This window comes from Rana temporaria, chromosome 7 (assembly GCF_905171775.1).
Source record: "Rana temporaria chromosome 7, aRanTem1.1, whole genome shotgun sequence".
Lineage (NCBI taxonomy): Eukaryota > Metazoa > Chordata > Amphibia > Anura > Ranidae > Rana > Rana temporaria.
This window is the reverse complement of record NC_053495.1, coordinates 3,266,369-3,283,685: the sequence shown is the minus strand read 5'-3', so window position 1 is coordinate 3,283,685 and position 17,317 is coordinate 3,266,369. Positions and strand designations below refer to the sequence as shown.

General features: G+C 45.7%; 1 protein-coding gene across 1 annotated transcript in view; it reads left to right on the top strand.

The window, feature by feature from the left end:
- Positions 1-516: 516 nt before the first annotated feature.
- The window catches only part of LOC120944922, a gene marked incomplete at its 5' end in the record, with an annotated part of 34,392 nt that continues 17,591 nt past the window's right edge, over positions 517-17,317 (top strand). Inside the window, 13 exons of the mRNA XM_040358690.1 lie at positions 517-836; positions 2,179-2,333; positions 2,417-2,458; positions 4,054-4,339; positions 6,017-6,171; positions 6,866-6,889; positions 7,762-7,797; positions 9,459-9,521; positions 10,857-10,889; positions 12,038-12,070; positions 13,848-14,133; positions 16,164-16,321; positions 16,404-16,448. Of these exons, the coding sequence (XP_040214624.1) occupies positions 517-836; positions 2,179-2,333; positions 2,417-2,458; positions 4,054-4,339; positions 6,017-6,171; positions 6,866-6,889; positions 7,762-7,797; positions 9,459-9,521; positions 10,857-10,889; positions 12,038-12,070; positions 13,848-14,133; positions 16,164-16,321; positions 16,404-16,448 (1,636 nt within the window). The remainder of the gene's footprint in view (positions 837-2,178; positions 2,334-2,416; positions 2,459-4,053; positions 4,340-6,016; positions 6,172-6,865; positions 6,890-7,761; positions 7,798-9,458; positions 9,522-10,856; positions 10,890-12,037; positions 12,071-13,847; positions 14,134-16,163; positions 16,322-16,403; positions 16,449-17,317) is intronic.

The window sequence follows — 17,317 nt, the reverse complement described above, 5'->3', positions numbered from 1 at the left end:
GGTAACTTTACGCCGGAAAAAGCCTAACGTAAACGACGTAAAAAAATGCGCCGGGCGGACGTACGTTTCTGAATCGGCGTATCTACCTAATTTGCATATTCCTCGTGTAAACCTACGGAAGCGCCACCTAGCGGCCAGCGTAAATATGCAGCCTAAGATACGACGGTGTAAGAGACTTACGCCGGTCGGATCTTAGGGAAATCTATGCGTAACTGATTCTATGAATCAGGCGCATAGATACGACCCCGCAACTCAGAGTTACGGCGGCGTATCCGGAGATACGCTGTCGTAACTGCTATCTGAATCCGGGCCTTAATGTCCATCTATGGAGGTCACTCCTCTCTATTGTCTCTCCTCCTCTCTATGGTTGGTGATCTCCAATCACATGATCGGATCGGATCGATTCCAATAAATACCAGCAGTAATAATGAACCAAGAAATTACTACAATCAGTTACAATTTGGACCTTTCTAGATATGTTGGATATAATTGTATGATTACAGATATATATAATAAGCCCCTCCCACATTGTTATTATGTATCCCAGCTCCAAATGTGGCTCTCCGAGGAATTCCCACCCAATCCAGCACCATGTCTTATTATGGAAGCGCGCGGAACGCCAACGACGGCTCATTGGCCAGGAATTACCTGAGGGGTCAGTGCTCCTATACAAAGCAGGACGAGGGGCCCTGGTGGATGGTGGACCTTAAACAGCCCCACAAGATCATGTCCGTGGCCGTCACCAACCGTGTCCTGGAATGCTGCAGGGAACGGATTTTTGGGGCAGAGATCCGAATCGGGAACGATCCGAGCAAAGGAGGAACATCCAATCCCAGGTGAGCATTCCATGTGTGGCCAATGAAGAGTGAAAAGTACCAGATACAAAGGACTTTGTAAGATTCCGATCTGCTGAACAGTACCATGGAAAATATATCTTGTGTCTTCAATCCTTCCAATTATTCCTGTGCCTAGGCACTCGTGTTCTGTATACACTATATTACTAAAAGTATTGGGACGCCGGCCTTTACACTCACATGAACTTTAATGACGTCTTAGTCCGGAGGGTTCAATATTGAGTTGGCCCCCTGCTCTTTCCCCCTATAACAGCTTCAACTCTTCTGGGAAGGCCTTCCACAAGGTTTAGGAGGGTGTCTATGGGAAGGTTTGTCCATTCTTCCAGAAGAGCATTTGTGAGGTCAGGCACTGATGTTGGATGAGAAGGCCTGGCTCACAGTCTCCACTCTAATTCATCCCAAAGGTGTTCTATTGGGTTGAGGTCAGGACTCTGTGCAGGACAGACAAGTTCCTCCACCACAAACTCGCTCATCAATGTCTTTATGGACCTTGCTTTGTGCACTGGTCCAAATCATTTGGTGGAGGGGGGATTATGGTGTGGGGGGAGGGGGGATTATGGTGTGGGGTTGTTTTTCAGGGGTTGGGCTTGGCCTCATAGTTCCAGTGAAGGGAACTCCTAAGGTGTCAGCATACCAGTGCACTGGTGCACAGTCGTGTTGGAACAGGAAGGGGCCGTCCCCAAACTCCTCCCACAAAGTTGGAAGCGTGAATCCAAAATGTCTTGGTATGCTGACACCTTAAGAGTTCCCTTCACTGGAACATAGGGGCCAAACCCAACCCCTGAAAAATAACCCCCCACCCCATAATCCCCCCTCCACTCTCCTCACACCATAATCCCCCCTCCCCCCCACACCATAATCCCCCCCTCCACCAAATGATTTGGACCAGTGCACAAAGCAAGGTCCATAAAGATATGGATGAGTGAGTTTGGGGTGGAGGAGCTTGACTGGCCTGCATAGAGTCCTGACCTCAACCTGATAGAACACCCTTTTAAGATGAATTAGAGAGGAGACTGTGAGCCAGGCCTTCCTGTCCAACATCACAGCGTAATTGTCAGTTAAAGTGACGCAGCGCCGAATCGCAAAAAGTGGCCCCCCGGTCATTTGGCAGCCAAATGGTCCGGGGCTGAAGTGGTTAAATATCACCAAAAGAAAGGGCTATTTGTGCGAAAATAATGATAACAATAAAATTTGGGTGCAACGTGGCATGACCGCGCAATTACCAGTTAAAGTAGCGCAGTGCTGAGTAGCAAAAACAAAATAAAAAATGGCCTGGCCATGAAGGAGGTCAAGTGGTTAAGAAAACGTCCTCTTGTTATTTCAGTTGTGGCGTCATCTCATCCGTTGAATCGGGGGAGACTCTCTCCTTCTCTTGCCAAGGAATGACCGGCCAATATGTGACCATCTTCATCCCGGGACGGGCAGAACATCTCGTCATGTGTGAAGTCCAGGTCTTTGGATTTCCAGCAGGCAGTGGGGGTAAGGCGCAGAATTTCCCACACAAAAAAAAGAAAAATTATACAAAGGAAATTAACAAAATTCTCTTCCCATCATTACTGTAGATACAGCAACAGTCCCAGAAGTCTTTAAGACTCCAAATGGAGGTAAGGGGAATTGTTTGGCTTGTGTTTCTACCTGTTGATATCTCACATTAATCATTTGTATCAGTGGTGGCCCGCAGGGCGCCGGACGCATTGGATCCCAATGTTTTCTTTTTTTTTAGAAGCACGTGATTAGAGCCTGGCTTAAAAAAAGAGTGGGCTCGGGGCGCAGAGCACTGCACCCTGAGCCCACCCAGTTGTGTGACAATAGCAAATTAATATTCGTTATTGTCTTCCCGATTCTCCTCCCGGCCAATCAAGAAGCGGGTCCCGAGACCCGACTGGCCGAGAGGAGGAGAAGCGGTCATATCGGCCACCGAGGAGGGGGAGGAGGAGATGCAGGGGATGCCACCGTGAAGCCAAAGAGGACTAGGAGGAGACACAAGGTGAAGCCGACAAGGAGAAAGCGCTGCCTAGATGGGGTAAATGCGGGGCTGGTGGGCTAACGATCGAGCGATGGGGGGGTGGGGGATCAGTGTTGCCAACCGTCCGTATTTTTACGGAAAGTTCGTAAAAATAGGCACTTGTTTCCCCCCGTTCGTAAATGTCTGTGGTTGCGGAAATGTGCCAGTAAAAATAGCCGAGATCGTTTCGGCTTGGAACTGGGCATGGGGATTGGAGGCCCACTGCGGTGGCTGTGGTGGCACCGCAGTGGGGGATGGAGGCAGGGGGCAATGGAGGCAGGGGTTGTTAGTGGCAGGGGACGATGGAGGCAGGGGGTGATTGGAGACAGGGGGCCTGGGGGAGATTGGAGGCAGGGGGTGATTGGAGACAGGGGGCCTGGGGGAGATTGGAGGCAGGGGGTGATTGGAGACAGGGGGTGTTAGTGGCAGTGGGTGATCGGGGGCTGGGGGTGTTGGTGGCATTGCAGAGGGTGGGGATGGAGACAGGGATTGTTGGTGGCACCGCAGAGGGGGATGGAGGCAGAGGGAGATTGGAGGCAGAGGGAGATTGGAGGCAGGGGGGATTGTGGCACTGCAGAGGGGGGTGAAGGCAGGGGGTGTTGGTGGCAGAGGAGGATGAAGGCAGGGGGTTTTGGTGGCAGAGGAGGATGAAGGCAGGGGGTGATTGGAGGCAGAGGGAGATTGGAGGCAGGGGGATTGTGGCACTGCAGAGGGGGGTGAAGGCAGGGGGTGTTGGTGGCAGAGGAGGATGAAGGCAGGGGGTGATTGGAGGCAGAGGGGGATGGAGGCGGGGGGTGATGTGACTAAATAATTTGCCCTTTATATATCGAAAATAACAAAAATATGTTTTTTTACCTTAATATCTACCTTAAATCACATTGCTATTTGCCCAGCGTACTTGTTTGGAGCCTAAATACTGAAATTTGCACCTAAAAATGTAATTTAGTAACTTTTGTGAAATGCCAGTAAAAACATGGCTGTGCCAGTAAATTTCGGGTGTCGTGTCAGTAAGTTTCAATCCGGTAGGTTGGCAACACTGGGAGGGGGGGGGGGGGGGTGTGTGCGATGGACCGACCTACCGACCGGGGAGGGGGGGTTCCGCCACCGCAAAGAATAGAGCACCAGCGGCCACTGACTTGTATTAATCAGAAAAAAATTTGATTTGATCCTCACGTTGAGTTTGAAATTTTGCAGCTCCAAACGTGGCGGTCAAGGGTGTGGCCCAGCAATCCAGCCTCTATAACATGTACGGAGAAGCCAAAAACTCCATAGATGGGTCTCTAGACAGCAACTACCTTTACATCCAGTGCAGCGGCACCTCGGAGCAGGACAACCCCTGGTGGACGGTTGATCTCAAGGAAAAGTTTAAGGTCTTCACCGTCGCGGTGACCAATCGAGGCGACTGCTGTCCAGAAAGGATCAACGGGGCCCAGATAAGGATTGGAAACTCAGCTGAAGATGGAGGGACCAGCAATCCCATGTACGTCATTTTTGGGTTTTTCTCCTTACATTATGTAAACTGTCCTTGGTTGGATCATTGCAGATTAGTTTGTACCAAACAAAAGTTCAAAGGTCTTCTTGTGTTTGATTGAGTAGGCGTTTACAAATATCCAAAGTACGTTTGTCTTTGGTGAGATGTAGATACCCGTCACCGGATTATGACCTTTAGTTCATTCTATGCATGGCGTATCATAAACACATCCAATGTTTTTCAATGTTTTTACTTTTTCTCATCCTTTGTTGCATCTTAGTACTGTTGACCTCCTTCGGCCTCCAAAACCCACCCCCTGTCTACATGCAGTCTTCTCAGCCATTGGCTGCACGTTGTTGCTCTTTACTGGCTTCCTGATACATCCTGAGACACGATGGACCATGCCTGTATAGTGCGTATTCCTATGGTCACTCTTAACCACTTGGCGCCCAGCAGGTGTCAAGTCCTGGGGAAAAAAGTGTGGGACCTCCTACCCAAGATCCACTCCCCCACCAAAAAAAAAAATGATGTATAATTACTAAACCGCAAGTTCTTTCTAAATCCTGCGATAACTCACAGCAGGCCTCCACAATGTCTCCTGGGAACAATGACAAAAGCTCCCAGGAGACATTGCGGCATCGAGGAAGTGACAGAATACCCGCACACTACCCGATGAATCCATATACAGGAAGCGGCCAGTAACATAAAGGATTACTAAGGTTCGCCTGCCCCTGACAGTGACTCGAGCTGGGCATCGCCGCTTAGTGAAGGATTGGCTCGGGCAGCTCGGCTGCTAGAGGCTGCTCTAGTCCTGCAAAGGGAACTGCGTTCCTGCTGTGAAAAAAGTGCAGAAACGCCGTTCCTAAACGTTCCCGCAGGACTTGAGCCCTGGCGCCCAGAGGCTGTCATATCACGTCCTGGGCTTTGTCGTGGTATATCTGAATGACGGGTGCAGCTACATGCATCATCCAGATATCGGCATTTTCAGCCGGTGATTCCCTACACCATAAGAATGATCATAGCGGCTGTTCCGCCGCTCGATCGTTCTTACGCATCCCCTCCCTCCCGCAGCCCTCCGGTGCTTCTCCAGACTCACCGCTGCGATCGGTGAGTCGGGGAATGAATCTGCCGGCCCCAGAATGCTGATCATAGAGATTTCCGGTGGACCCGATGGTCACCGGAGTCTCTATGATCGGCGGAGGCCAGACGCGATGTTTTGACGTCACACCCGGCCTCTGCATTAAAAAAAAAACAGCGCCGCCTCGGCTGGGAAGCGGTGATTGTTTTTTTTTATTTTAGGCTTCCCAGCCTAGAGGTGAGATGTGGGGTCTTATTGACCCCCATATCTTATTGTAAAGAGGACCTGTCATGTCCTATTCCTATTACAAGGGATGTTTACATTCCGTGTATTAGGAATAAAAGTGATCAATTTATTTTTATTTTTTGAAAGTGTGAAAATAAAGACAGTCCCAAGGCATTCTCAGGCTAGATGGGAAACATAATTCCCTCAAGTTCTTCCTGTTCTGTTTTGAGGGTTCGCCCCTAGCTGTATACAACAGCTCCTCATGAATGAACATGTTCCCATCATTGATGAGTCTAAAACATAAGAATTGTAAAATATTGTGTAACTTCACCCTGATGTATTTTGACGCTGGCTCCTCTTTCACTTTGCTTATCAATTTCCAGATGTGGAATAATTCCAACCATGGCAAGCGGTGAGACCCTGGCCTTTGAATGTGACGGCATGGTCGGACAATATGTGACCATCTTCATACCTGGAAAAACTAGGTCATTAACTCTCTGTGAGGTCCAAGTTTTTGGACTACCGAGTGACACCTCAGGTAATTTCTTTTATTTATTTTTTTCATAGAAAGCAAAGTATGAACACAAACTTTTAAAAATTAAAGTTGCAAAACAATCACACTACTCTAGACTCCGAAATTCCCTTCAGCTGCTGGTGAACTAGGGGGCCGGCCATAGGAACCCATCCTCGCTCCGTGTGTCTACAAGAGACAAAAAGTCGCTTGCCAATGATCTCAATTAGTGTGGAATTTTATTTTTTTAAGTAGGTATGCTGTGGGACCCCATTAAGTACCACCTTACTTGATGCGTTTCGGGGTTAGGGGTTTTAGTCGTATTGCTTCAAATAAGCCAATAAGGATGAAATGCGTCAAGGAGAGGCAGTTCTCAAACTTTCAAGTCAACATACCCTGGAATTTTTATTTTTTTAAGTAGGTACAGTATGCTGTGGGTCCCCATTAAGTACCACCTTACTTGATGCGTTTCGGGGTTAGGGGTTTTAGTCGTATTGCTTCAAATAGGCCAATAAGGATGGAATGCGTCAAGGAGAGGCAGGTCTATAACTTTCAAGTCAACATAGCCTACAGTAACAGGTGTCCATATAGTGACTTCACTGAGGATGAGATGATGTCATCCTTCTCATGCAGTCCAGAGGAAGCATTAGAGAACTGAGTATTAAAGTCTTTGTTAGACTTTATTAATAACTTATTGCATTTATTTTTTTTATATTCCTAGATGACACCCCTGTGATGCCAGAAGGTACGTTCATTTATGTATTTATTCATTTAAATCTTGTCCTTAAAATTATCTTTTCCAATATTAGGAAAAACAGGATTGTGTGACTCTATACACAGATTAATGACCACCCACCTAATATTGAGTAGGCCCCTCTTTTGCCGCCAAAACAGCCCTGACCCGCCCAGGCACTAAAGATCTATATAGAGGAATCAGGACCTCCTTTCTCCTGCTAGTGATATAAAGATCTATATAGAGTAATCAGGACCTCCTTCCTCCTGCTGGTGACCCCTCTAGTGATATAAAGATCTATATATAGGAATCAGGACCTCCTTCCTCCTGCTGGTTACCCCTCTAGTGATATAAAGATCTATATAGAGGAAGCAGGACCTCCTTCCTCCTGATGAAGACCCCTCTAGTGATATAAAGATCTATATAGAGGAATCAGGACCTCCTTCCTCCTGCTGGTGACCCCTCTAGTGATATAAAGATCTATATAGAGGAATCAGGACCTCCTTCCTCCTGCTGGTGACCCCTCTAGTGATATAAAGATCTATATAGAGGAATCAGGACCTCCTTCCTCCTGCTGGTGACCCCTCTAGTGATATAAAGATCTATATAGAGGAATCAGGACCCCCTTCCTCCTGCTGGTGACCCCTCTAGTGATATAAAGATCTATATAGAGGAATCAGGACCTCCTTCCTCCTGCTGGTGATCCCTCTAGTGATATAAAGATCTATATAGAGGAATCAGGACCTCCTTCCTCCTGATGAAGACCCCTCTAGTGATAGAAATGTTATCCACTTAGCCTGTACGTGGCGATAAAGTTATGGCTGATTGGTGCATATTTATTGTTGCAAAATAAAATCTTAGTTATTATATGTATCTTTTTACAGCTCGCTCAGGTATCTCGGACGCATCGAAATGGACATGTAAGACTTCTTTCTATAAAATCCTATTCCTGCACATTGAGTAATTCATCCCCTGTGGGGTATCAAAGGGAATCTCCAGGCAAAGCGTAGTTTAGGATGGAGTGGAGAAGGGAGGTGACTGTTGTATCTCCAGGATGGAAAGTGAGGGATATACCAACACCAACAGCAATGCAGAGGACCTATGCAAACATTTTTTTTTAAAGTTTGTCTGGAGTCTCCCTTTTTTTCATCTGCCTGTTAACATAAGGTAGAAGAGGCACTTGTTCTGCAACATACCTCCAGTACATTAAACAAGGAAAAAGAGAGTCCCGAGAGAGAGAGTCCAGCTGAGGCTGCTAATACCTGTATTATGGGCCAGTTTGTTTGGTGTGTGGCGATCGGGACTGTCTTTTTCCCTGTTGAATCCACAGAGCCAGGACGGGCTCTTTACACTGAGCCGTCACCCACACTGGAGCCCACTGTTTTTTTGACAAAGGAGCTTGAGCGGTAAGCCATACGCTTTGCATGCCTTTAGTGCATTTGGAATAATGTGAAATTCTGCACTGCACCTACCCCCTAGAGTAGTGGTTCTCAACCTGGGGGTCAGGACCCCCTTGGGGGTCGAATGATGATTTGCCAGGTGTCACAGAATCCTGGGCTGTTCCTGAAGCCCACACTGCTCTTCAAGCCTTTTCGCATCTGCCCAGCTAGGCTGTCCCTGGAGCCCATGGCCACCCAGCTTGGCTGTTCCTGGAGCCCATGGCTGCCCAGCTGGGCTGTTACTAGAGCCCGTGGCTGCCCATTCAGCCTCTTCGCAGCCTCCCATTCAGTTCATGGCATGGCTGGGGGGCAAAGACTAGAGGACTGGTGAGAAATGTGAAATGGGAGGGGCTGGAGGTGACCCAATCTCCTGATTTTGGCATAGGTGTCACTGCTAGGAGACACCAAACAGTCGGAGACACAGAGAGTAACACTACCTGTGATTATAGTTGCCATTGAAAGTCCCCACTACAGTTCAGATCAGCAGATGACCTTGATCAAGAGCATCTAAGTTGGCTGATCAGCAGAACACCCCCCACCAGCACTGCCACTCATCCCAACTCCCCACCAGCACTGCCAATCTTCCCATTCTCCCCACCCCCCCACCAAGGAGTAAGAGAAGGAATAAAAATAGAGAATACATGGAAGAAGGAGGATGAGATGGGGAGGCACAAAGAAAATGGGGGGGGGGGAGAATAAGAGAAAGAACAAAAAAAAACGGCTAGAGAGGGGGATGGGGAAAAAAAAATAGCATAAAGAGAAAAAAGAGAAAGAAAGGAGAACAAAGAGAAAGAGTGGTACATCCTAAAATGTACCATAAGGGGCTTTAATACTGTACGAGTGGAAGGGACTCAGGGACGCTAAATGTCTGTGGGTTAGGGGCGCAAATTACTTGTCTTGCCTTGGGTGCTGACAACCCACGCTACAAAAATTATTTTACTGTTAGGGGTCCCCACAGCTTGGAAAATTTTATCAAGGGGTCATGGCACTTGAAGGGTTGAGAACCACTGCCCTAGAGTGGCCTACCCCTCTAGTATGAAAGTAAAAGAGGCATGCCAATGATTTGGTAGGTTGCACAATTTCAAAATGAAGTAAACTGGTGCAAAGGAACCTGCTACTAACTTTCAGGGTTTTTCTTGCAGTTGACTATCTCTGGGGTCTTATCGATGATGATGATGATGATGGCATTGAATACCTTGATGACAGTGAGTATTTTCTTGATTTGGTTGGGGGGGGGGGGGTGAAGGGATAAAACCCTTTGTGACATATACACTTTTGTTGTAAAATAACAAACATGTTTTACTTACCTGCTCTGTGTAACAGTTTTTCACAGAGCAGCCCTGATCCTCCTCTTCTTGGGTCCCCCTATGTAGCTCCTGGCCCCTCCTTCCTGCCCGAGTGCCCCCACAGCAAGTTCTTGCTGTGGAGCTACCTGAGCAGGCTTGCTCCCAAGCCACTGCTCTATGTGTCCATTCAGACGCAGAGCCGGGGCTTGGACTCACCCCCTCTTCCTTCCCAATGGCTCCACACAGTTTGGGACGCATCAGTCCTCCTCACTATCATCACACCAGGGCTGGGACAAGGAGTGGGCAGGAAGGGTGGCTGCCCTGGGCACTGTAATATCATGTGAGGTTCAGGGGCACCACAAGGAGATTGGGGGGAGGAGATTTGTGCTGGGAGGAGAAATTTGGGGGGGTGGTAGGAGGTAAGAATTGTTATAGGAGGGGTAATTAGGGGAGGTGTGCTAGGAGTGGTGATTTGGGGGGGATTTGTGTTGAGAAGGGGGATGGGGAAAGAGGATTAGTGCTAGGATGAGGGGTTTGGTGGTTTGTGCTAGTAAAGGTAGTATGGTGGGGGCAGATTTGTGCTAGGAGGGGAATTTGTTTTTGGAAGGGGATTTGTGCTAGGTAGGGACATGGGGGTGCATATGTGCTAGAATAGGGGATTCGGGAATGGAAATTTGTGCTGGGATGGGGGATTTGAGGGGTAGAGAATTTGTGCTCGGAATGGGGAATTTTTTAGGGGGGGGGGTTGTTCTGTGAGAATATGTGGAATGAGATGTATTGAGCTGAGCATGCAGATTAGCGCTTGATTTTTTTGGGGGGAGGGGATTTTTGCTGACACATAATGCTCATACATCTTGGGGAAGGGGGGTTAAATTTGGCATGCTCACTCTGAACTCTAGCTGACCTTGTCCTGGCACTGCATTACATCCCTGTAGCATTTTATTTTTTTTGCTAACACAGTCCCTTCTGCGAAGATTGACTCTTTATGTTTGTTCTGATGACCGTTGTCTTCAAGACAGAATGTAATTTTAGAGTTGTCGGCAGAATAGGGACACCAGTTTCAATTAAACCGTCTAAATGGGGGTTTTCCTCACTCTGTAGAAATTTCCTCTCATTTCCTGTTGCATCTCTGGGACAGGAAGTGAAAGGAAAATTTCCCAAAAGGACACGGTACACACACAATAAACAATCAGGGTGCATCCAAAACTAAACAAAATTGGCTACACATAAACTCTACCTTTATTGTCATTTCAGTATTTGGAATCAAAGAGACTACAGAAGATAAAGGTAAGCCAGATAAAGTTTTAAAGCTACAAATTAACAGCCTACAAGTGTTTATGTGAAATTAAAGAATTATGGAGCATAAATTGTAGTTTCCATCTTCATTTGTGGATCTTTTTTTTAAATACACATGGGAACAGCGATGGGTGTCTTCCTAAGTCCACATCCTCAATGCTACTTTTTCAGTATTCTACAACTGTGAATATAAGTTGTGTGTGAACTGAACTTTGAGCTTATGCCATTCAATAAATTGTTACAATATATGGCCAACAGTTTGTGGACACCTGACATCACACCTACTATATACCCAAGACTACAAAAGATGATGGTTAACTAGTTAAAGCTTTAAAACTGCAAATTTAACAACTTACAGATGTTTTAGTGAAATTAAAGAATTATGGATAGTAGATTGTAGTTCCTATCTTCATTTGTAGGGCATTGTTTATAATACACATGGGAACTGCAAAGGGTGTATTTCATAGTCCACATCCTCACTGTTGTTACCTTTTCAATGTTCATCTACAACTGCAATAAAAATTGTGAATTTAACTTTGAGCCAATGCCATTCAATATATTGTTACAATATTTGTGGACATATCACCTACTGTATCTCCAAAGGTTTGTAGACACCCCTCAAAATAACTTAATTCAGATGTTTCCAGTAAAGGGTATAATTAATGCTATGGCATACAAAAACATTTTAGCCATTTGTGTTTACAGTTTGGAGAAGGTCCTTTCCTGCTTCAGAATGTCTGTGGGGAGGAGACGGATAAGTGGAAGTTCCACTTTTGAGTGGAACTCAGCTTTAAGTAAAGTCACATAGGTCATCTGTACAATACAGAATTTGCATTGTGATGATATTTAGTTCAATCTGATGTTGGGTGAGTCACTGGCCTTCATAAATGGTGTTGCTGAGCTAACCCCATTTTTTGGACCTTGCGTTCTAGTCATGTTTGGTGGTATCCTCATTACAGTACATAAACTTGGCCTTTAAAGAAGAGGTTGAGGTTGAGGTTGACCTGCTGTATACATGGGTTGCTGATTTAGAAAATGAAATTAAAGGACAGGAGCAGGCTTGGAAAAAAGAGATAACTTAGCAATAAAACATTGTAAATTGCATTACACTTATAAAAAAAAAAATTTCCGATTTTCAGAATCTGGAGCCAACAAGACTACAGAAGGTGAAGGTAAGCAGGATAAAGTTTTAAATCTACAAATTTAACAGATTTTAGATGTTTAAGTAAAATTAAAGAATTATGGAAAGTAGACTGTAGATCTTGTCTTGATTTGTAGATCATTGTTTTAATTACACATAGGAACTGCAATGGGTGTATTCCATGGTCCACATCCTCAATGTTACCTTTTCAATATTCATATGAAACTGTAATATAAGTTGTGTGTGAACTGAACTTTGAGCTAATGCTATACAATAAATTGTTAAAATATATGGTCAAAAGTTTATGGATACCATACTATCACACCTACTATATACCCAACACTACAGAAGATGATGGTTAACCAGTTAAAGCTTTACAACTGCAAATGTAACAGCTTACAGATGTTTGAGTGAAATTAAATAATTCTGGAAAGCAGATTGTAGTTCCTTAGCCAGATTCAGAAAGAGTTAAGCCGGCGTATCAGTAGATACGCCGTCGTAACTCTGAATCTAAGCCGTCGTATCTTTAAGTGTATTCTCAAAATGAGATACACTTAAATCTAGCTAAGATACGATGGCCTGCGCCATCATATCTCAGTTTTCTATTTAAGCCAGCCGCTAGGGGTGTGTACGATGATTTACGCCTAGAATGCGTAAATCAGCAAGATACGCCTATTCACGAACGTACGCTTGCCCGTCGCAGTAAAGATACGCCGTTTACGTAAGGCGTTTTCAGGCGTAAAGTTAGTCCAACAAAAAGCTGGCCTAGCCAATGTTAAGTATGGACGTCGGTCCCCCGTCGAATTTTGAAATTTTTACGTTGTTTGCGTAAGTCGTCCGTGAATGGGACTGGGCGAAAATTACGTTCACATCGAAACCAATAAGTCTTTGCGGCGTAATTTGGAGCATTGGGATATGTCCACGGACGGTGCATGTGCCGTTTGTAAAAAACGTCAATCACGTCGGGTCACGATTCATTTGCATTAAACACGCCCACCTCTTCACAATTTGAATTAGGCGCGCTTAGGCCGGCACATTTAAGCTACACCGTCGTAACTTAGGACGCAAGTGCTTTGAGAATACAGCACTTGCCTCTCTAACTTACGGCGGCGTAGCGTAAATACGATACGCTACGCCGGCTCAAACATACGCCGCCCTACGTGAATCTAGCTACCTGTCTTCATTTGTAGATTATTGTTTATGATACACATAGGAACTGCGATGGGTGCATTTCCTAGTCCACGTCCATGTTTTTACCTTTTCAATATTAATTTAAAACTGTGTGTGAAGTAAACTTTGAGCTAATGCCACTCAATATATTGTTACAATATTTGTGGACAAACCATCACATCTACTGTATCTCCAAAAATTTGTAGACACCCTTCAAAATAACTGAGCACTGATTTTTTAAGTGAATGGTGTGGTTAATGCATACAAAGACATTTTAGACAATTGTGGTAACAGTTTGGGGAATGTCTGTGCCTCTGTGTACAAAGCCAGCTCCATAAAGACATAATTTGACCAGTTTGTTCTGGAGGACCATGAGTGGCCTGTATCTCAATCCCGTAGAAACCCATTTGGAATTATTGGAAAATCCTAACATTGGTACTTGACCTCACAAATTCCCAAAGACCCACTTCTAAATCTTTTGGAAAGTCTTCCTAAAAGATTGTAAGATGTTATGGGTTTTCAATAGTTTTGCAATGAGATGTCCAATAAGCAGATTTACGCATGAAGGTCATGTGTCCACAAACTTTAGTCTATAAAGTTCATAAAGTTGCATCTAAATAATATTTGGTTCTTTCCAGGTGAGAATCTTGCTTTTCGAGGAATCAGTTCCCAGTCCAGCACCTACGATAAATTGGGAGCTCCAGAAAATGCCATTGATGGCTCTACAAATACCAATTACATGTCCAAACATTGCTCCCACACTGATCTGGAAATAGAGCCCTGGTGGATGGTGGACCTCACAAAAGTCCACAATGTCACCAAAGTAAAAATCTTAAACAGAGGTGACTGCTGTATAGAACGGATAGAAGGAGCAGAGCTCAGAATCGGAACATCTCCTGAGAGAGGCGGCACACGAAACCCAAGGTAAGGCATTCTGACCTGCTTTTGTTGTGGGTCATGATAGAACTTCCCAACATCTTTCCTAATTTCTTTTGAGAAAATATCATGTGATTTGAGTTGGGACCTGGTTACATAAAGACTTACTTGTAAGACTGTCCACTAAAAACTGAACTAAATTGCAGTTACAGCATGTATTCATTATGTAGCTCAATCGGCACATAGAATTTCCAGTTTATGGGACAACAATCTAAGCACCAGCAGACTGAGAATGATCATCACGGGGGCAAGTTAACTCAACTGTTAACCCTTTACACAAATGTTGGCTGCCAACATAAGTTTTAATGGAAACATCCACCATTCACAGCATCACTTGCTGCCACACTCAGACAGGAATTTAACAGTGTCTACAATATGGTGGCTTCTCCAAAGAGACAATGGGGTAGATTCAGGTAGGGACCACGTATTTTTGTGCAGGCGTAACGTATCCTATTTACGTTACGCCTCCGCAACTTTGACAGGCAAGTGCAGTATTCACCAAGCAAAGTTGCGGCGGCGTAGCGTAAATAGGCCGGCGTAAGCCCGCCTAATTCAAATTTGGAAGATGTGGGTGTGTATTATGTTAATGTATTGTGACCCCACGTAAATGACGCTTTTTCCGAACGGCGCATGCGCCGTCCGTAAAAGTATCCCAGTGCGCATGCTCCAAATTAACCCACAAAAAGCCAATGCTTTCTTTTTTTTTTTTTATAAATTCTTTATTTTTCACACTGCAGTAGTATTATACAACAACTCATCCGTATACATTCATAGTTCTCTTCTACCTATACAGAAGATCTTCCTTCAACATTGCCAATTAATTCCTTCTCCCCTCCTCTCATTTACACCCTTCTTAACATCGCATATTTTATATACATATTTGTCTCAAAAAAGCCAATGCTTTCGACTTGGACGTAAATGACGCCCAGCCCTATTCGCGAACGACTTACGCAAATGACGTAATCGACGGAAAATTTGACGCGGTCCCGACATCCATACTTAACATTGGCTGCGCCTCATATAGCAGGGGTAACTTTACGCCGGAAAAAGCCTTACGTAAACGGCGTATCTGTACTGCGACGGCCGGGCATACGTTCGTGAATAGGCGTATCTAGCTGATTTACATATTCTAGGCGTAAATCAGCGAACACGCCCCTAGCAGCCAGCGTAAATATGCAGTTAAGATACAATGGCGTAGGAGACTTACGCCGGCCGTATCTTAGCAACATTTAAGCGTATCTCAGTTTGAGCATACGCTTAAAGTTGCGATCGCGTGGATTCGGACTTACGACGGCGTATCTACAGATACGTCCGTCGTAAGTCTTTCTGAATCTGGCCCTATGAATGTAACTTCATTATAGCATGAATTATGGAAATGTTATGAAGTTAACTCTGGGCAGTTCACCTGTGTATCATGACAGGGTCTCTACCCTATACATGAAGATAAAATACTGTTGTTTGGGCTTTATTATATACTATAAAACAACCAGTGGCCCGCGGAGCCCTCTGATGTGGCCCACGACCTCCTGCTCTCGGATGGCTGGTCGGCACGGCCAGATTGCGGATCGCCGATTCGTCATCCCAGAACATCAGTGTCGTGAATGAAGCCGGCAGTAGAGAAAGTAAGTGACTGCGGAGCAGAGCCGCATAAGCCGATGCTTCCTGTATAGCACCGGCTCCTGTCACAGGTGGAGTGATACCAAATATGAACATATCTGTTCTGCAGTGGTTACTGGGCTGCTTTCAAACTGATCCGCAGGTGCAACGCCTACCTCCAATCCGATCCGTTAAAAAACAGAAGGGGATCCATCCCCTTCCGCCTGGGTGGACCAAATCGAAGGGCCCATAGAGTAGAGTGGGCTGTGTCCGCCTGCTCCACTCATTGTGGCCCGCGACCGGTTACCAAGTCACTTAAGTGGCCCTCGCTCTTCAAAAGGTTGGGCATCCCTGCTATAAAGAGTAACAAAAAAAAAATCGAAATCAATAATGTGCAGCAAACTTACAACTCTTTCACTCAGGTGTGCGAAAATTACATCTCTGGGCCTGGGGAAGGAGCAAGAGTACGTGTGCGGCATGGTTGGCCAGTACGTCACGGTTACCATACCGGGAAAAGCCGGCTATCTGACGCTGTGCGAAGTGAAAGTTTATGGCACAGACCCCCCAGAAAATTATGAAGGTAGGAAAAGTATCAAATATGTAATAGTTTATGTACGAATATCTTGTTCCATCCTAATAATATAATAACTTTATTCTTTTAGTCATTCCAGTCTACAGGGACTCCTCCGAGAGTACAGAACAGGAGCGTAAGTGCACCATTTGTATTCAGAATTATACGAGCAATCAGCAAAGTGTTTGTAATTGGACCCATCCCATCTACGTGTATGTTCTGTGTCCATCCTCTTCCAAATGTTCTTGTTAAATTTTTTTATTATTAATAAAACACGGTTCTTAGAATACAAGGCGCAGTAAAAGAAGACATTAAGGTACTGTCAGTACGTGGATCGCCTGCTGGTGCTGCTGTGTTTTCCAGAGCCAAATGATGTAGTTCAGGCATCCACCAGCAGGTGTCTCCCAGCAACCAGCAGATCCCAGAAATACGTTTCCACTGGATGCTGGCTGCTGGGAGGGTATTTAGCCCCCCTCCCCTACTAGTGCCTCTTGCTCTAGTGTTATGTCAGGAATAAGAAATTGATGATAGAACATAGATCTTGGACTTTATAGGCACACCAGTGCACAATGTTAAAATTAAAATAACTTTAATACTGTCACGTCCCTGGCGGTAGAGCCTGATGTGCGGAGGACGGCCTCTCTTACAGCTCTGACTCCGAGACCATGGTAGAGCAGACAGGAAGCGCAAGAGTGCAGAGTCGCACGAGTGCCTGGCAGGATCGCTGATGAAGTCGCTGGGCTGGAATCTCTGAAGAAACCACAGGAGGACACTGGTGCAGGAGAAGCCCAGGAGCAGCTGTCAGCAGATAGCAGAAACGGCTTCGTGCGGGAGCACCACCGGCAGGAGGGCAGAAGAAGCTGCGGATGGATGGGTGCACAACAGGACTGAGAAATACTGGAGAGGAAGCGGGTGCAGGCAAGCCGGGTCATACACTGGCGGGCACGTCAGGAACCAAAGCGGAGGCAGGAGCGGGGTCAAGGTGCAGGCCGGGTCGGTATTGGG